At 42.9% G+C, this 21241-nt stretch overlaps 2 protein-coding genes across 2 annotated transcripts in view; both read right to left on the bottom strand.

The window, feature by feature from the left end:
• Positions 1–20773, bottom strand: part of IMMP2L (inner mitochondrial membrane peptidase subunit 2) — a 460855-nt gene extending 440082 nt beyond the window's left edge. Inside the window, exons 1-2 of the mRNA XM_083574776.1 lie at positions 20648–20773; positions 11957–12094 (exon numbers count right to left, since the gene is read on the bottom strand). Of these exons, the coding sequence (XP_083430902.1) occupies positions 11957–12091 (135 nt within the window). The 5' untranslated portion in view covers positions 12092–12094; positions 20648–20773. The remainder of the gene's footprint in view (positions 1–11956; positions 12095–20647) is intronic.
• LOC310743932 (uncharacterized protein) overlaps positions 1–21241 on the bottom strand; it is a 419281-nt gene that overhangs the window by 15384 nt on the left and 382656 nt on the right. The window lies entirely within an intron of this gene.

Here is a 21241-nt window from a genome sequence, read left to right as displayed (position 1 = left end):
GCACCAGCTCCATATCTCAAATCTTGATGGAGAACTGATCAGATTGTGGGCAGGAAGATGATGTGCAAATGGTGTTGTCCGGGAAAATACACAGACCTAAATCAGTTGTACAGACTATTAAAAAAAGGAATGTAGCCAAATTAAAATGCAGCATCCGTCATTGGAACAAGTGAATGATACAGGGAGAGATGATCTACCCAGTGAACCAAACATTTCAATATTCAGTAGATTACTTACTGATTTAATAAGACACTACCAGTATACCACAATGGTGTGTTTTTTTATTTGGCTCCCATGTAACGATACACACTGAGAGTAATTAAGTAATCAGGCGTAACATGCAATTTTGTCAATAGTGATGTTTATTCATATTCTCCTTCATTTCAGCAGCTATAGGCCATAAAATCTAAACAACGTTTAATTATGCTCTTCACTTGCAGTAGTAGCTTCTTCTGCTGATGCTACTGATTTTGTGTATGATTAACAGGTTTTTTTAAATTAAAAAACAGAGAAAGCAAAGGGTTGTATCAATGGAGTAATTGTACCCCTTGAATTACCTCTGTTCATGCAATGGAACTCCCCATCTCTCCTCTTGCCACACTCCATCCAAATCTGCTCTGGAGGGTTGTGGGGAAACTCAGGTCAGATTAGGAGGAGGAGCAGGAATGTGTAAGGGGAGGGAGGAAAGGAAAGCTTTGTTGCCCAAGTCGAAGTCATTCCACAAGCACAATTCCTTTGTTCAATACTACACAAAGGACTGACTTTCTCATGTTTCCTACCTACATAGCTCAAATGATAAGCTCCAGCTTCCCAATTAGGATTTCTAACCAAGTATAATAAATGTGTTTTTAACAAGCCAACAGACTCTTATTTGTGTCTTTCAATCGAAAGGAGTCTCTGTCAAATATGTACCAAAGTTATTGTGATCTCCTTATAGCTTGATAAAAAACTGAGTTGAATCAATTCTGTGATGGGATGATGAGCTGCTTGTGCGTAAAATTTCTAGTCCCTCAGGGTTTGGCTAAGTCCACAAACCCCTGTCTGTAACGGAGCTCCATCAGCATGGCTCCGTCAGTCGCTGGCAGAATCCGACAGTGGGCGTTTACGGAATTTCTTCCAGCATAAAAGCTCCTTAACGGAAACACGCCTTCTGGACTCTCTGCGTGACAGTTTCCGGCGAGGAGTGGGTGTCCCTATAGGAGGTCCTGAAACCTCCCCACTGTTCTCGCTGGAATTGTCTCTGAGCCATCCCTCCGACTCACTTTCCCTTGAAGCTCTTTCTCTCCCCCTGCTGGTTCCCTCCTCAGCTGATAAGTCTCTCCCAACCTCTGGGAGCCCTTGCACCTCCGGTTCTTCCGATGACAGTTCCCTGACAAATTCCTGCGGCTGTAACCAACTGAGATCAAACTGTGTACAGTGGAACCTCGGGTTAAGAACTTAATTCATTCAGGAGGTCCGTTTTTAACCTGAAACTGTTCTTAACCTGAGGTACCACTTTAGCTAATAGGGCCTCCCGCTGCCGCTGCACAATTTCTGTTCTCATCCTGAAGCCAAATTCTTAACCCGAGGTACTATTTCTGGGTTAGCGGAGTCTGTAACCTGAAGCGTCTGTAACCTGAGGTACCATTGTATTTTACTTCCAGTTTCCCCAGATGTTAGAGCTGGTGGCTGCCATCTCCTGCCCCCCATTTCTTTTGGAATAAGACTGCATTGCGACATAGCATCGTTGCAAGGGCTTTTTCTTTGCTTTTTTTTTGGTAAAGGGGAGGAGGAGAGAGAAGTGCCACTACTATAGCCCCCCCCCCATTCACCTCCCCACTAAAATGCTTATCCTTCAATTTCATCAATTGTTAAAAGGGGACATTTCAGTTCAGCTCTACTAACTAACTAGTATACTGCTATTTTGTGCATTTTCAGAGTTCCCCCTGATATGGATCTGCCTACCTGATTGGCAATGGTAAGCTGGGACTAGAAATCAATAAAAATGATGATCCGCTGTCCCCTTTCTGATCCCCTTTCTTTTCACACTCAACATATGATGGAATAAAACAGCCACACAATCTTCAAGCCGGATGTATGAAAATAATAATAAATAATTTTTTTTAAATTTATATCCCGTCCTGCCCCCCCCCCCGGCCAAAGCCAGACTCAGAGCGGCTAACAAGTAAAAATAGAACAGTGTACATAAAACCACACAATCAATTAATTAAAATGCATTCTTAAATCAATTTAGAATCAAATTAATGGCAACCATTGGGCTAGAGTTCTATGAGAATTACAGAATTATGAGAGGGGGGTCAGACTGTGCCTTGGCCAAAGGCCTGGTGGAACAGCTCCATCTTGCAGACCCTGCGGAAAGATGTCAAGTCCCACAGGGCCCTAGTCTCTTGTGACAGAGCGTTCCACCAGATCAGGGCCACGGCCGAAAAAGCCCTGGCTCTGGTCGAGGCCAGCCTAACCTCCTTGTGGCCCGGGATCTCCAAGATGTTTTTATTTGAAGACCATAAGGTCCTCCATGGGACATACCAGGAAAGGCAGTCCTGCAGGTATGAGGATCCTAGGCTGTATGGGGCTTTAAAGGTTAAAACCAGCACCTTAAACCTGACCCTGTACTCCACTGGGAGCCAGTGCAGCTGGTATAGCACCGGGTGAATGTGATCCCACGGCAGACCCCGTAAGGAGTCTCGCCACGGCATTCTGCACATGCTGGAGTTTCTGAGTCAATCTCAAGGGCAGCCCCACGTAGAGTGAGTTACAGTAATCAAGCCTGGAGGTGACCGTCGTGTGGATCACAGTGGCTATGTCAGGGTGAGAGAGCTAAAGAGCCAACTGCTTAGCTTGGCGGAGATGAAAAAATGCCACCTTTGTTATGGCTGCAGCCTGCGCCTCCATAGAAAGGGAGATGTCAAAGATTACACCCAAATTCTTAACAGACGGCGCTGGCACTAATTGCGCCACCGCAAGAGATGGGAGTTGGCCCCCCAATCTCATATTGTCCCAACCCAGCCAATGGACATCTGTCTTCGAAGGATTTAACTTCAACCAGCTCCCACGTAACCATCCAGCCACAGCTTCCAAACATCTGATCAGTGTGTCTGGAGCCGAGTCAGGATGGCCATCCATCAACAGATGGAGTTGGGTGTCATCAGCATAGTGATGGCAGCCCAAACCAAACCTCCAGACAAGCTGGGCGAGGGGGCGCATAAAGATGTTGAAAAGCATCAGGGAGAGTATTGCACCCTGCGGCACTCCACACACACGACAGTTCCCACCCCCAAGCGCCACCCTCTGTCCCCGACCAGAGAGAAACGTGTGCAGCCATTGAAGGACTGTACCCTAGATCCCCACGTCAGCGAGGCGGTGGTCCAGAAGTTCATGATCGGCCATGTCAAAGGCTGCTGACAGGTCTAAAAGAATCAGCAGCCCCAACCCGCCTCGACCCAGCTGCCTGCGGAGATCATCTGTTAGGGCAACCAGGGCAGTCTAAGTCCCATGACAGGAGGGGCTCCCGCAGGGAAAGGGAAACACCTGTACTTGTCCTATTGGACAGATGGTAATCTGGGTCACTGTTGGAAAGTTAAGCTTGCAGTTTAATTATCATATGAGGCTATGCAGCAGGCAGGCAGGCACAGCACGCAAAGGATATGCACAGCATGGACCGACAGCCTACTCCTCAGCAACCGGCAAGCACAGGGCAACGTACTTTATTTTTCACTTCCTTCTAGACTGTTGGTATCTGTATGTCTCGAGAGAGAATGGGGTATGCCTCCCCAGGGGGTGAGGTTCTTCCCCCCCTTTTTTTTGATACACCAAAAAAGAAAAAGAAAAAACAAGACAAGAAATACAAACCGAACCATGATATGGACAATATTAATTACAAATCAATAAAACAAAAAGTGGTCCTTGGACTATAGACCTGACCTCCCATCCATTCCTTATTTCAATTATCTATTATTTGTTGCCAGTACACGTTTTTGTCTTAAATTAACTAATTATTGATTTATCTAAGGTTTCAGATCTTTCTTAAATCTACTACTAAAGTTATTCAAACACTGCAACAGAGTTTAAACTACTGTAATTGTTTTTCAAATAAACTTTAAAGACTTCCCGTTTTGAGATGAATTCCTGTTTTGGTTTGTTCTTTATTTTTTCTGATAAACTATCTAACTCCACATAATCTGTTAACTTTCGGAGCCATTCATGAATAGAAGGGATTTCATCACTCTTCCACTTTGTAGTGATAAGAATTCATGCTGCCACTGTGGCATATAAAAATATACTCTTCATTTTTTGTGGGATATCCAAATCTGTGATCCCCAGGAGGTAAGCTTCTGTGGCATGGTTACTGAATACCCAACGTCCTGTGACCACTTAACGATGGCCACAGTGACCTCTTCCTCCTTGACTTCCCAGTCAAGGAGGAGTTGATGTGCTTTGGAGAGGGTTTTCTAATTATGTGGTTTGTGAAGTTTTTATGGATTTTGGCTTTTCCGTATATAAGGTAAGCATGCCATCTCCAACGATTGTTGAAGCCCTCCAAATCCAGGAGGTCCAGGTCCTGCAGTTTACACCAGTCCTTCAACCATGTGATGCAGGCTGCCTCATAGTATAATTTCAGATTGGGTGGAGAGAAGCCTCCTCTGTCCTTTAAATCTATTAAGATCAAATGTTTAATTCTGGGTCTCTTCCCTTCCCATATGAATTTTGAAATCTCTCTTTGCCATACCTTGAGGCAGCCTGCCCAGGGGGTGAAGTCCTTTAAATGCAGAATATAATACAGTGGTACCTCGGGTTAAGTACTTAATTCATTCCAGAGGTCCGTCCTTAACCTGAAACTGTTCTTAACCTGAAGCACCACTTTAGCTAATGGGGCCTCCCGCTGCCGCCGCGCCACCGGAGCACGATTTCTGTTCTCATCCTGAAGCAAAGTTCTTAACCCAAGGTACTATTTCTGGGTTAGCGTAGTCTGTAACCTGAAGCATATGTAACCCGAGGTACCACTGTACTCACTGTACCCCACAGAAAAGTCAAGTAATGTCCAAACCTCAAGGAACATGTAACAGGGTTCTCTTTATACAGCAGTCTGAGTTGGGGGTTTGAATAAGACATAGCTTTCTACCAACCTCTAGAAAACTCTAGAAGCATATCAGCATAAGCATCTGTCAACCAGAGGGAAGAATTCTCACTACTCCTTCTAACAGTTCTCATTGCTACAGAAGTTGGTTTTATATCAGACTACGAACTGTTAAAAGTCTCTGAAGTGATCCAAGACAGGCTGATATGTCTGATGACTGATAACAATACATTTCAAGGCCGAAATTCAAGATTTAGAGGAATTCTGGCCAGGTGCAACATTCCTAGCATTCTACCTCAGACTTTTTATATTCTAATTCAGTATTCATATATTATGTTGTTATGCAAAAGAAAACCATCCATAACTGATGGATAGTTACGCAGTTCTCACTCAGTTAATTGCAACGTTTCACTATTATTCCACACCTACCTACCAATTAGGTTTCCCCACAAAACTGCTTTATTAATCAAGCAGTAATTTGTATCATTCCTCATTCTCAGAGCAAAACAGAGACTGAATAAGACTTGTACTGGCCTTTGAAAATAAAAGCTATTTTAAAAGGGAATATACTGAGAGCAAAATCATTCAAATTACTCAGAATGGAAGCCATGCATTTGAATTGTTCCGCTGTCAGAGAAACCACCACACACATTCATTTCACGTGCCTTGTTTTGTTTCACAATAGGCATCATACTTATAAATAGAAAGCTGCATTTTCATTTTTGCTAAATAGGTAAAGCTTATTGTGTTTTACTGTATAACTGCAGTTGGCAATGGGCATTTACAGAATAAATGAACTTAAGTATATTTATAATATACATTAGGTAGGACTAGGTCATCCTATCTTCCTTTCTTCTTAACTGAGCAGTTGAAAAATCCTGTCAAATGACAGGTCCACTTTTCAGTTTTGTGACCTCAAGCCAACAGAACTAAACCTCTCAAGTATTAAAAAGGGTCTCTGGTGGGGAAGACACATTACCTTTGGCTTCTGAAACTCATGAACATAGGAGCCAACTCCTAGGGGCTGAGGTCCCTTTGTCGCTGCCCCGATAAAATATTTGAGAGGACTCCCCCAAAGTTGATGGGCACTGCTGTTCACACGGTGTGTGTGTGTAGGCCGTGTTATGTGGAGTGGGGCTTACTTGCCGGCCAATATTTTATTCAAGATGGCACCCCTGCTCATGAATCATGTTCTGTCACTGCTAGTACTTCCTGCATGTCTCAGCATGTGCAATGACCTCTGACTTTCCACTCCCAGTTTATATTAAGAGTACAGTCACACCTCGGGATAAATGTGCTTCAAGTTAAGTATTTTTGGGTTGCACTCCGCGGTGACCCGGAAGTAATGGAGCGTGTTACTTCCGGGTTTCGCCGTGTGCGCATGCACAGATGGTCAAAATGGCGTCATGCGCATGCGCGGAAGTGGCAACACACGACCCGCGCATGTGCAGACGCGAGTTGCATTCGCTTCAGGATGCAAACGGGGCTCTGGAACGGATTCCGTTCGCACCCCAAGGTACCACTGTACTGTGATGTTTGCGCTTACACATAAAAATTAATGGAACAAAAAAAGAAGTTTCATTTGCATGAAACCCTGATCCAGCCCGCAAACTTTACAAAAAGAAGATACAAAATCCATAGCAACAAACAACTAAATTATCCCACCAGCTGCATTCTGTCTCACATATGTTCAAGTCATTAAGTAAATATGCTAATATTGAAATATGTTAATAACTTTCTGGGTGATCGCATCAAGGCTTAGCTCCAAGAGAACAGTAATAATCTGAGAAATTAATCTGGTTAGAAAATTATGATCCAACCGTGATACAATAAGGTGTGCATTAATCAGATACTAGTTCATGTAAAACTGAGATCACGATAAGGTAAATTGCACTCAGGTTTAAAAGTTTTAACTATGTGGCTTCTGGCACTGAACAATTGCAAAATCAGCACAAAATGAACAATGATATGTATTTTAATTGATTTGGAATAAATGGTTTGTTATTTTAACACGGCAGCATTATCCCATAATTGCAGGGCTGCACTACATTTATCCGACTTCAGAATACAAAAACAAAAAAGGAAATTTGAAAAGAGAAGAGTAAGCCATATTTCCTTCCTTTTTTGAAAGAACTTTTAATTTCAATCACAGCATGAGATAGGATAATGAGTGCACAAAACCAGCTAGGAGTCTAAAAGGTCTATTACAAATCCAATCGTTGTGGATTGCACGGTGAAAGCTTAGAGTCAAGACAATCATATATCTGATGCAAGTGTGTTATTGATGAGTGAAAGGCATCATGCTGACTAAACTTCACTTTCCATCACATCCTATAGCTTTCAAACACATTCAACATAATTCACTCTCTGGAGTGTGAGATAAAGAAAAAGAAGATGATTTGTCATGTTTTCCTTCCTCAGGCAAAACAAGAGAAAGAAAACATGTACCTACAGAAGCGCTGTCAGTTGGATGTTGAATATATCCTTATCAATTCAATCCCATAACTTCTTTTAAATAACAATAATAATAATTTTGGATGTGTTCAAACACCAAGTGCTAGTTCCTCATTTTACTCCATAGGTTCAAAGTTCACATAATGTACAGTACCCACTAACCTCAGTTTACATAAGTACACCTGTACTGGGAAGAAGGGTTCTAGTTTAGGTATTTCCCAGCCTGCTAACCTGTCATCTGCATGGATATATACAAATTATACAAATTTTGGAGGAGCATTTGAACATGAGATCAATCACATGCAGTCTGAAAAGATGCAGACCACCAAGAGCTTTGTCATGCTTTCCTAGCGACTATGCAGTTCCACTCACCCAGAAAACTTCAAACTCAAGAACAAACCTTGATTACAATGCATGGAGTGGTGCTAACCCTAACTCAGGTTCAGATGTAACATTAAGTCAAACCATAGCTTAGTTCTGAAGAGCACAGCAGCTGCAGGACCTGGGAATGAGCACACCAGCCATAATCTCCAGTTCAGAAACCAGCACACCTGCTCATTCATGTGAAATCAGGGTTTGGTTTTGTGTTACATATGAGCTGGATAATTGTCAAAACAGTCAGACTTCCGGGTTAGTGCCTCCGGTAATGGCTGAATTCCTCTGATCGGGAGGAGTTTGCTTCGTGGAAATTAGGGTCTGGCCGCCACGGCGAAGGCGGGGACCCACAAAAATCACAGGCGGGAGAAGCCTGCGAACGTAGGATTCGGCTGGCACCTTTTGCGCCTCCCCTACTCGCGGGGAAACCCGGTTTTGGGGATCCGGAGCAACGTGGGGTGAGTGGCACGGTGCTTCGAATTGACCGCTTCTTTCACGGAGTGAAGCCGCATTGCTGTTGCCGGAGAGCGCTGACTTTTTCCTGTGGACAATTTGATTTTAAAACAACTACCCGTGAGTAGAACGGAAAATTGGATTTTTAAACGTCTTAATTTGGCACTGAAACGGGGAGGTTTCAAACAGGAAGTCCGCCTTCCCCTTTTGTAAATAGACTGAAGCAAAGAGGCTGCAAGCTAAAGTCTTGGAAAGCCTTCCGTAAAGGATTAAACTTCCATCGGCTAAAATCATCAAACCCCCCTTGGAAGCAGGAGAAGAGGGGGGAAATTTTGGATCGTGTAAGCCTGCAGGAGAGAGTGAAGAAAGTCAAATTACCACCGCTCTGAACCTGGAAACGGGCTGCTAGTAAGACTGACGTTTTGGAAATGCTCATTGACTGTAAATAGATCGTTTGTTGACAGCTAGTTAAATAAGAGAAATACATTGTTTCCATTGTCTCCTTCTGCGTTTAAAAAGGAGTAAAAGTAACTGAAAATTGAAACTAACTTTATTGCTTGAACTGTGCTTAAAAGGATTGATACAAATAGAAATTGTTTCCCCCTAGAGGAAGCCTTTGAAATTGTTACATGAGCTGAGCTGGGGGAATTTCCAGCTGCAAGATAAAAAACTGAGAATCTGGGATTGACCTTGGAGCATTTAAGAATGTTGACAGAAGAAGCCTTAGTGGTTGCATTATGTAAGATAAATGATTCACTGGAACAGCTCCATAAGAAGACGGATGCGATGACTATAAAAATTGATAACTTGGAACAAAAAATGACTAATTTGGAACAAAAAGTGAATATTAATACAGAAACTATTCAGGAATCGATACAGGGATCTACTTTGACATGGCAAATTGTGGAGAAGGCGGGGGAGAAAGTTGTTGTTGTTGAACCTAAAGTAGCACAAGTGGAGAGGGAGAGAGCCCCAGCCTTACAGATGCAATTTGATGACTATAAGTTGATGCTTTTTATGATTGAATTTAGAGAAAGTCAGACTTTGAGGATTGGAGCCCTGCTTGGACTGGAGAAGGAAAGTTGGATAGATCCCTTCATGCAGGGATTTACTGACCTTTGGGACCTGGACTTGGGTCAGGAGGAGACTGGAGTTGTGGGGACCGCCAGATTTGGAGGAACTTTGAAATACGTCCTGAAATATCTTTTGAATCTTAGTTTTAACTATGGAGATTTAGCTGACTTGTCAAGAAGGAATAAAAACATTGCTAGATGGGAATTTCCCCGAGATCTACTCTTCAGCATCAAAGGAAGGAAAATAAGAACAAGATCAGGAGAAGACAATGTAAAGTGCATGTATAAATATGAAGAAGACTTGCAGAAGGGACTTGGAAAAGAGTTAAGAGCCTCGGACAGAAGATCACCAGGTTGATGGACTATATGGAATTGACGGAAATGACTGGCAGAATCTGAGACCAGGGAGAAGAGACGTGGAAGAATATTGGAAAAAGTTTAAAGTCTATATAGGGAAATAATGTAAAATTAATGAGTGTTAGAAAAATGTTGCAATGGAATTATACGGCTTTAGTAGAAATGTTATAAAGAATTAAGTATAAATAAGTACTATAGTATTAATGGAAAATAAGGTTAAAATATGTTAAGATAACCATATGACAGAAAATAGAGAAAGATGGAAAGGATTTGCTGAAATAATTAATAGAAATGGAATACAAAAAGGGAGGTGAGAGGAGGTCGATGAAACAAGGGAATGAAAGAGAGGGTATTGAGATGGTATGATGTGTGTTTTTTGAATTGTTTTTGCTCTCGTTTTGTTTAATGTGTTAATGTTGTGTTGTGTATTGTTTATATATCGTACTGTATTGTTTTTTCTTTCTTTTTCTTTTTCTTTTTTCTTTTCTTTTCTCCTTTTTGTAAGGTTTAAAAGTAATAAATATTATTTTTTAAAAAATTGTCAAAACAGTCTCCAATTGTGCTGATCCAGAAACGAGGCACGTTTCCCACCGTAGCACCACATAAAACTGGTGTATAGTGACATTTGGGACAGGCATAAACATGCCTGTCATAAAGGCCATCAGTGTCAAAACCTTCAAGATCTGCACCCAGCTGGACTAAAAGCATGGGCACTCCAGTCCTGGTCATCACGCCCTCCATCACTATAAGATTACCTTAACTAGAGAAGCCTCTTAATCAGAAAATGAGTATTCTCCCCTGAGGTTCTGACGCTATAAACACTCCAGATAAGGAAGCCTTAACTAAAATCAGACACAATTAAATTCAAGTTAGTTAAAATAAAGGAAACTTACAGCATTTTTATATTGAAATTAATATATACACCTGAACAGTCCGATCACAACAATAAAATTCTATGCTTATGTAACACATTGTAATCTGATTATGTTTGATTATGAATGATTATGTTAAGTGGATAAAAAAAGGTAAAGGACCCCTGACAGTTAAGTCCAGTCGCGAAAGACTCTGGGGTTGCGGCGCTCATCTCACTTCACTGGCCGAGGGAACCGAGATTTGTCGGCAGACAGTTTTTCCAGGTCATGTGGCCAGCATGACTAAGCCACTTCTGGCAAAACCAGAGCAGTGCACGGAAACGCCATTTACCTTCCCACCTATTTATCTGCTTGCACTTTGATGTGCTTTCGAACTGCTAGGTTGGCAGGAGCTGGGACCGAACAACAAGAGCTCACCCCATTGTGGGGATTCGAACCACTGACCTTCCGATTGGGAAGCCCAAGGCTCAGTGGTTTAGACCACAGCCCCACCCGCGTTAAGTGGATACAAGTGCATAAATCCTTTTTTGCACATCTTACTCAATGAGTATAGTTACACAACTTGTAGTTTAAAAAGTACAAGCAGAGAGGATTATTATACCTGTGAAAAAGCAAGAGGGAGAGGCTGATGGTTGTTCCAAATCATGATGTAAAACAAATAACGCAAGCCATGTGTGTAACTGAAATAAAGGACTTCAAAAAATTAAAGAAGATCAGGAGGAATCAAGTTTCTAGAAGAAACTCTCCTCCCTTCCCCCCAAAAAGGAAAGAAAGTGGTTGTGGAAACATCTCTCTTTGAAAAGTTGGTTTTGAAAGGGAAATTATTTTTAAAAATCCAAGATCCATCTTAGGTTATTAAAAAAATACAATTCAATTCAAACATAGCATCTTTCCCAATGCAACTTCTGCTGCAGCGCACGGCTATGCCATCTATTTATCAACTCTCCTGCCAACACCACATTCTACCCAGGCATGATTGACAGAACAGGTAATACTTCTCTTAATTCTAAATTAGCCAGATAGAATACTTTAAATTTCTTAAGCCTCTCAAAGAAATAGAAGTATAGGTCTCAAAAAGGAGGGGGGGAAACCCCTGCTAAGTTCTGCACTCCCCAAACACAAGAAACTCCTGCCTGACCAAACACAGTGGAAACTGCCCTCTCTGTAATGAAAAGGCCTTTTACATAAAGTGCTGAAAATTGCATTTTTCTCCTGCTTTTGAAACTGGATTGTCAATTTATAATTGAAGCCTCCACGCAGGTGAAAATGAACTGGGGGAAAAGCAGCTGCATTGTTACCTGCATTGAAGCTCCTTCCACTCTTGCTATGCAGGCCACTCTGTCAAGGAAAGTCACCGTCACAGGAACAGCAACAAAGAAGCCTTTCAAAAAGGCTTTGATGTACTTTCGCCCAATGCCTAGGGTCTGTGCCATAATCTAAAAGATGGAAGAAAAGTAGAGCCGCTGTAAAAGCAAGAATTTGGAACAAAGTCATTTCAATAGCATTTAAGCAAAACATTAGTTGTAATGAAATACAATTTGTCAACAAGAAGCAAACAGGGATTGCCGTTGTTGTTGTTTTGTCCCAGAATCCTAGGCATAGCCCAGTCAGACTGTAATCTCCAATATTTTGGGCCACAAGAGATCATATGGCTTCAACATTCATCGTAAACTTTGTATGGGAGGGGTGTTCCCTCATCCTCTCACTTCCTGCTTTGCGTAACATTTAACCCAATGAAGGTTTCTGGAGAGCTTAATTACCTATTCCCAATTATTCTCTGTCCAGGCAGATGTCTACCATCTTCATGTGGTATGCTGGCTGAGACCCTACCTGCCCATGCACTATCTCACCAGAGTTGTACATGCCCTGGTAATCACCCGCTTGGAGTACTGTGTGGAGCTACTTTGAAGGTGACTCAAAAACTACAACTAATCCAAAATGTGGCAGCTAGACTGGTGACAGGGAGCAGCCACCGAGACCATGTAACACCAGTCCTGAAAGACTTACACTGGCTCCCAGTACATTTCCGAGCACAAATCAAAGTGCTGGTGCTGACCTTTAAAGCCCTAAATGGCCTCGGTCCAGTATACCTGAAGAAGCGTCTCCACCCCTATTGTTCAGCCCAGACACTGAGGTCCAGCTCCAAGGGCCTCCTGGCGGTTCCCTCACTGTGAGAAGTAAGGTTACAAGGAACCAGGCAGAGGGTCTTCTTGGCAGTGACGCCCTCCCTCTGGAATGCCCTCCCATCAGATGTCAAGGAGGTAAAGAACTAAACAACTTTTAGTAGATATCTGAAGGCACCCCTGTATCTGGAAGCTTTTAATGTTTGATGTTTTATGGTGTTTTTATATGTGTTGTTGTTGTTGTTGTTGTTGTTGTTGTTGTTGTTGTTGTTGTTGTTGTTAGCTAGATCCAAATAAAGGTATGGCCCATCTGTGGACTTGAGAGTTTGACCCCCTTGTGGATCAGCATGGCTGCCTGTTTTTCATATACTCTTAAAACAGGAACAGTCAACATGGTGCTCTCCAGATATTGCTGAATTACAATCAGCAACAGCTCATCAGTCTTAGCCAGCGTAGCCAATAGGCAAAGGTGATGGGCACTGTTGTCCTTCCTTTCTCATTCTTCCCAGGAAAAAACATCACACAGAGGAACAGGTTGGCCTACTGCAGCCTTTCTTAGCCTTGGGTCCTGCTAGCTAGGGAAGATGAGAGTTGTAGTCTAGCAACATCTGGGGATCCAAGGTTGAGAAAGGCTTGACTATGGGCAACCAGTTTTTAATCTATTATTTATATTAGTTTATTAATGTTATCATGGTTATTTGGGAACTTAGAATGATGGAATGTAAATCTGCCCATCTGGAGTTAGAGATAAACTTGTAGGAGAGGGGCCGTTGGTAGTTCCACCACAGGAATATGCCTAGTTAGCAGTCACCGATGGAAGGGCCTTCTCAGTAGTGGTCTCCCATCTGCATCCCTAGAAAGGTGTGTCAGTCTCCTTCACTATTAAATTTTAGGAGAATCCTAAGGATGTTATTTTTACCCAGGCATTTGATGACTGAAAATTCTGTCCCTGGCAAAACTGAAAGTATTAATTTGAAAGTATGTGATAGGTTTTAGGAGCTTTTAGGATGTTTTTTAGAACGTTGTTTTTCACCTTTTAAAAAATTACCGTATATTGTTTTAGTATTAGTAGTGACATGTTTACTGCCCATGGCTCTTTTGGAGAAAGATATGAGATATAAATCTAAATATCTAATAATAGGTAAACAAACTACTACCCAATGAAAACCCAACAGCTTAGTCTTATCTTTGGCAATCATCACTTGATTACATGGAATCATAGAACTGTAGAGTGGGAAGGGACCTTGAGGATCATATAGTATAACCCTCTGCAATGAAAGAATATGCAGCTCCCCATACGTGGATCGAACCTGCAGCCTTGGTGTTATCAGCACCATACTCTAACCAACTGAGCTATCCAGGCTCTAGGTTGGATGTGCGAAACTGCCCAGGAAGACTCAGAAATGTGGTCTGCAGAAGTTGGGGATACAGCATTTGCAATGCAAGTAAAACAATACTATTCTGCAGTGTGAGAATGCTTGCCTGCAGGTAAGAAGTAAGCACATCAGTCATGGTTGTACATCTTTAAACCAAGATTCAATCCCATCCAACCAAGAAAAGGAAAATACACACTAAGCATGTACTATGATAATGTGCATCTGCTTCTGCCAATCCACACCACCTACTGCAAATACTACACCATCATCAAGTCTCTGCCACTGGTCCCCCTATACTGTGGAAATAAAAAATACACCACAACTGTGAACGGATGAAGCAGCCATTTACCAGGTAAATTTCTACACAATTGTCTAATAGCAGATACTTTCAGATGAATTATTAGCTCTATGTTTTGTAATCTCTGTTGTTCTGCAATGGAAAAGAATATTTGCTGTGCAAACAGACAAATATGCTGCTTAATATGCAAAATTGAACAGAAGAAAATGCTTCTAAAGCACTAGATCATTGAGTAGAGCCAGAGGTTTTTTTAAAAGCAAAAACACTGAACCTAACAAGACGGAAACAAGGAAATGCTGTGTTTAACATCACCACTCAAATACAGGTAACAAAACTGAATCCAGGTATGAAAAACTGAAATATTAGCATACTGAATTACTTGGAAGCATTCAAATATCAAGCGCCTTCTTTGATCTTTTTTTATTTCAAACCTTCACTTCTCAAAGTTATTGAAAGAGAAATTATGCAACTCCAGAGCCCCGCAAGTCATTTTAGGCTTTATGTCAACAGGGATCCAACCTAAATGATGTGTCAATGACCAAAGCCAGGTGTTCATTCCTTAGAATAGTCATTCTTGGGGGGAGGGGGAGTTGCGATTGGGAACATGCGGGTGGCGCTGTGGGTAAAAGCCTCAGCGCCTAGGGCTTGCCGATTGAAAGGTCGGCGGTTCGAATCCCCGTGGCGGGGTGCGCTCCCGTTGCTCGGTCCCAGCGCCTGCCAACCTAGCAGTTCGAAAGCACCCCCAGGTGCAAGTAGATAAATAGGGACCGCTCCGGCGGGAAGATAAATGGCGTTTCTGTGTGCTGTGCTGGCTCGCCAGATGCAGCTTTGTCACGCTGGCCACGTGACCCGGAAGTGTCTTTGGACAGCGCTGGCCCCCGGCCTCTTAAGTGAGATGGGCGCACAACCCTAGAGTCTGCCAAGACTGGCCCGTATGGGCAGGGGTACCTTTACCTTTACTATACTCTTAGACTGAGATCCACCCATTTTGCCTTTAAAAAAGTCATACTATGCGAAGATCCTACAGCAAGGAAAGCTAGAAACAGAAAACAAAAGGTCTGTGCCCTTTTACTTGTATGTACCATTAGGGTCCACACATTTGTATTTGCCTTAGATATAAACAATAAAATTGCACTGTCCTGTAGTTTACAGCAACAACAAAAAGGGTGGGGAATGAGAATGGCAAATTGCCTGCCTAGCAAAGATCAAAAGAACCAGCAAATAACAGGTCAAAATCCAAGGAAGCCCATACTGTGCAGCTTAGAGATTACAGCAGATGGAGCACAGCGCTATCTGGACTGAAGTGTTAGTGTACAAAAAGTCCAGGGACTATAATGGGTCTCCAGCAGGTACTACAACATATGGAGCAGAGATGCTATTTAGATTGCTCTCTACATTTAAATGTTTATTTTTATTTCCTACACTCGTTTGCACATTAGAAGACACAGTTTGTCAAGCCGCCTGCCAAAACTCATCAAGTAATACACCGAAAGTCTCAACTCACAAATTTGCAAGTCTAAGCACTTAATGTATTACTGATGTATTACAAGATAAACAGCAGTAAAATCACAGCAACCTTCCTCAAAGCAAATTGGGGTGGGGTGGGGAGATGACCCCTGATAGGCTTTTCATAAGGAGAGGCAAGAGGCACGGAATGGCAATGGCACGCAGCAGCTTATTTCAAACAACTTGATTTGTTCCTTTTGCCATTTAAGAAGTGCATTCAGTTCAGCAGTTTGCAACCATGTTCCTATTATCTTATCACTGGAAATGGGTTAAGTGTCCCAATTGCTTTGTAAAATTGTCAGAAAAAGCACGTTCTACTGAGTCACCAGCTGGACATGTTTCCTAGTTTAAGATCATCCAGATTTGTCCCGTCAATTCAGCTTCAGGGAGAATTTGCAAAAATAGCATAAAGCGTACAGTTCAAGAAATTATGTCAAATTGCTAATAAACTCTAAGGGAAAGCTTTAGGCAATGTCAGTGTGTTGGGCAGGGGGGAATTCTACCAATACCATTCATTGTGCATTAACACAACTAATTATTGAATTATGTTTATCAGCTGGATGTTGTAGCTTTTCCCAGCATTGTGGCATACATGCAAGGTTCTTTAATAAACAGAAGCAAACACATGATTCTATTATTTATTGGATACTCATATACTGAACATGACAGTGAAGGCATTTGTTTCTAAGGAAACCCTTTTACAAATCCAGATGTAGAAAGGCATGTCTCCAAATTAAGGCTCAGTGGCCACAGTCCACCGTCAAGTTCCTTAAACTATTGCCCTGGTCCACACATGTTCCAAATGATAGTTAAGTTTGAACTTGCTAAGTGTGCAGCTACTCAAATGTTAAACTTGTTTGGAATATGGGTAAAGTCCATTTTATTCCTGCTATCATAATGGTGCTGATTTAAGTGAAATTAAAATGAGTAAATGCACATACTCAAAGTATTAATATTATTCAGGGTTGGCAGACTGTTTTTTGTTTGCGCCAACATTATCAAATATGCAGAAGCTGTTGTTAAGCATGGAATGCCAGTGGGGCTGGAAAAAATGTCGCTTGTGTGCTTCACAGCTGAAGTAGTACATATAGCAGTCTAAAGCCCTTGCCACTGTAAGGCTATTAAGTCCAGGGTCTTAAATTACCCAGCTACACCACTGGGTCCCTGGCCTATATAAGGTTCTTTGTCAAGCAGGACTTCACATTTATGGGTTTCCCCTCCTTTTGGTCTTGTTAGAAATCTCAGCTCTATCAGCATTACAAAGTGACATCCAATGGCTCACTACAAAGTCCTAGTAGATGGACTGTTCTGTCACTCAGTTTAATTTTATTGTGTGAGCCTTTTTTTGTAACAGCATGAGGAAAATTGGTTTTTTCTGTGTTTCTGCTTTTATTACTATTCCTTTTCTTCGAGGCACATGTGTTTGAGTCTGTGCTACAGTGCTTTGAAGTGCACAAAATGCCCTCAGTGTTCTCAGCGTAACCTCAAAGCATCCTAGCCTGATCCTTTGGCACATTATTACAACCTGAATTAAATCCGCAGGACAGTGAAAACCTATTTGAGGAATCCTTTGGTGTTGCACTGTGCCATTAATATGTGCCATTAATATGGCACATATTAATTCTAGAACTATAGTGTAGAGAACTTCTATAAAGAACCACCCCATTAAAACCAGCAATAAAAGAATTCAGTGAGTCATCCTTAATAGGATTGAATTATGTTTACATTTCCCAAATCTCCGGATCTTAGTAATTTTTCCCTCCAAAAACCTAGGCTTACACTCTGGAGTCAAAAAGTATACCGAGTTACTGACCTCCACATTCTGTAAAATCAAGTTCATCTTGCTTGAATAAGTATTATTCTGCAGTATGATTAAATATTTTGCAGAGATAATTTAAAGCATGAAGTCTGTCTCAATTGTAAGAAGTAAATATATGGAGATTTTTGTTTGATCAAATGGTGGCATCGCTTCCAAGAGCTTGCAAGCAATAATATGGTACCCTTCATTTAGCTTCACAGTATCCCAAATTTAAAATGATTTCTCCTAATAATGTATTAAATAAATACAATGATACCTCGGGTTAAGAATTTAATTCGTTCTGGAAGTCTGTTCTTAACCTGAAGCACCACTTTAGCTAATGGGGCCTCCTGCTGCCACTGCGCCGCCAGAGCACAATTTCTGTTCTCATCCTGAAGCAAAGTTCTTAACCCGAGGTACTATTTCTGGGTTAGCAGAGTCTGTAACCTGAAGTGTCTGTAACCCAAGGTATCACTGTATTGTGCTCAACTATTCCTTATGCAGCCTGCTGAAATTAGTGTTTCCTAATAAAGTCCTGCTGAACTGGATACTTTTGTGAGATATGCTACATTTTGCTTTAAAACACACGCACACACAATGTAAATATCATAAATAAAACAAACACATCTATAGCCCAAAGTAAAGGAAATGTAAACAATGCAATATATGCTGTGTGTGGAGAATTTACCTTTTCACTATAAAATATAAATATTTTTGCAAATAGGGCTCCAAATCTAAACACCATCACTAGAATAATGGTTGCAGAAAATAAGTTCATCTTGAAGAAATGCCACAACTCTTTGACCATGATGGAACTTAAGACTATCTAGCTGCTGAAATTGTGGCAATTGGGGGTAGAAACATGACCATTAAATTTACATATAGAAGACGAACTCCAAGTGTTGCTTAGATCTGTTATCTGTTACCTTTTCAATACTACAATTAATGAAGGGTTGTCAAAGAGTAGGGGATAAAGTGGGTTTACTGTCCTTTTAATGCATGCTTATGGTATGTGGTGATTTTAATCAGAGGTAATGACTATGAACCAAGAAGTGGCAAATATTTTAGATTAAGTAACATTGAATGCAAGTGTGTAATCTTGCCTACTTAAATAGTAACAGTGTTTCCTCTTGTTGTTTCACTTTACCTGGCCTTGCTCTGGTGGCTTTTACAACAGCCTCCATAGGAAAGTTTAACTGGCAAAGCTTTTTCTTATATGGGAAAAGATTCACAAGCAGGGATGTGGGTTCAAGCTCCACGTTGGGCAAAAGATCCCTTCATTGCAGTGGGTTGGACTAGATGATCCTTGTTGTCCCTTCCAACTCTACAATTCTATGATTTTATTATCCCCATTTCTTGCACCAGTCAGGTGGGTTAACCTAAGTAACAGCACAAGTGGGATGTTGTGATGCAGGTTATTTGGTTCTATGCCAACACCAATTTTCAATATTAAACAATTACACTTGGGTTAGCTTCAGAAAGTCATACATGTGAACCTCAAAAGTTCCTGAAGAATATGGTTTTATTCATAAAAGCTCTCCACTTCACACATCTTCAGTTTATGTCTCTATATCATGGGTAGGCAAACTAAGGCCAGGGGCCGAATTCAGTCCAATTGCCTTCTAAATCCGGCCCAGGAATCAACGTGTTTTTACATGAGTAGAATCTGTGCTTTTATTTAACATGCATATCTGGGTTATTTGTGGTGAATAGGAATTCGTTCACTCCCCCCCCCCAAAAAAAATATAGTCCAGCCCCCCACAGGGTCTGAGGGATAGTGGACCAGCCCCCTGCTGAAAAAGTTTGCTGACCCCCTGCTCTATATAACTCCTCTTTAAGTGGAAATGATTCCTCCCTGGTCCTTATTGTCATTTGAGCAGCAAAGACAAATGAACTCATACAGGCGACCAAGAAGAAGCGTTGCTGGACTTGGGTGTTTCCTAAGTAAGCGATATAAATCCACATATAGGTGGAATACCTGATGGGGGTGGGTGTGCACCGACTAAGGAATTTCATCCCACTAAGCCAGCTGCAGAACGAGAAGCCCCTTCGCAACACGTGTGGTGGATTTTTAAACCGATGATCTGGAGGCAACGCAGTCAGACCTATTGCATGTTCACTTCCAAGTGCACACAGGCTTATTATGGCCATAGTGGTGAAGACATTTTACCTCCAACACTTGACCAGGAGCATCCACCGCAGCTCCCTTCACTCCCTGATTTACCTCAGGGCAAGGGAAGGTGCTGCACCCCCCATGGCAGCAGACACCGCCGCCTTTCGAGGCGAGGCGGGGGGGGGGCGAGGCTGTTCTTTGCAGCAGCTGCTTGCACGCCCGGCGTTCCCCCCAATACCCTTGGCAAGATGAGGACTAGCGCCTTTTTTCCCTCCTGTCAGAATGAAGGCAAGCAAGCACCACAAGCAGGTCATATTCTCCCTTCCTCGGCAACTTGGACTTTCCTCCTCACTGCGCTGACCGGAGGAAGAGCCTCTTTGACCGGTCGCGTCCTCCCAGTTTCTCCCCTCTGACCGGGGAAATCTCCCCTCAGAGGCACAGCCCCACGGTCGACCTGCCCTAGAGCGGGGGCTCCAGCACGTCTTAAGCCTGCCTCGCAGAGCTGCATTTCGCCACAACAAGGGGCTCACTGGAACACCGTCACAAAACGAATAACAATAAATAATCCCACCCCTCAATTGGTTCTCTCTATTTCCCTTCACGGCGAAAACGCGAAACTGTTCGTGCCGCCGCCCCCCCCCCCCCACATTTCCAAACGCCTTCGGCTGCTTGAGCCCCGCCGGCCCCCGTAGAGCTCCCCGCAACTCCAGCGCCTTCTTCCCGTTTTCCCTTCAGACACAGAAACGCCGCTCGCGACTGCGCCGCCCCGACTCACCGCTTTTCGGCGCTGACGCCACCACGCCAAGGGGGCGGAGAGAAAGAAAAAGGAGGCGAGCCGCGCGTGCGCTCTTTCGGCAGGGAAGAGAGAGTTGCGAAGGAGGGGCGGGTAGGTAAAGTGGGTGTTTGAGAGAGCGCGCGCGCGCGCGCGCGCGGTCCCTCCTCCTCGCCGAACGGAGGGGAGGAGCCTGGCGAGCTGGTTTAAGAGGAGCGCGCGCTCTCTCCCTCCCGCCACTTTACCTCAGCAGCCACCTGGCAGAGCTCGGCCTGGGCTGAGGGCAGCCAATCGGGTTGCTTCGCGAGCCCTCCTGGGCGGCGAATGAGAGCGAAGCGTTGGAACGGGGGCGCTAGTGCAGGTGGCCGAATGGGTGTGAGGTTGTGTGGATGGCTCGCGCCAGCGCCGCGTCAAAATAGCCGGGAGGTCCTCTCTCGTCAGCCAGAGAAGCGCTTCGTAGTTGGGGAACTGGGCGCCTGCTGTGCAGCATTAGGAAAGCCCCTAAAGGCACAGCAGGTGTTTCATCTGGTTGCTATAATTCAAAGTGCGACGATACTTTTAAGCACTCACACAAACACAACTATTTACTTGGTGTAA

The sequence above is a fragment of the Podarcis filfolensis genome (genome assembly GCF_964270895.1).
Source record: "Podarcis filfolensis genome assembly, chromosome: 10".
NCBI lineage: Eukaryota > Metazoa > Chordata > Lepidosauria > Squamata > Lacertidae > Podarcis > Podarcis filfolensis.
This window is presented reverse-complemented; position numbering and strand designations above follow the sequence as displayed.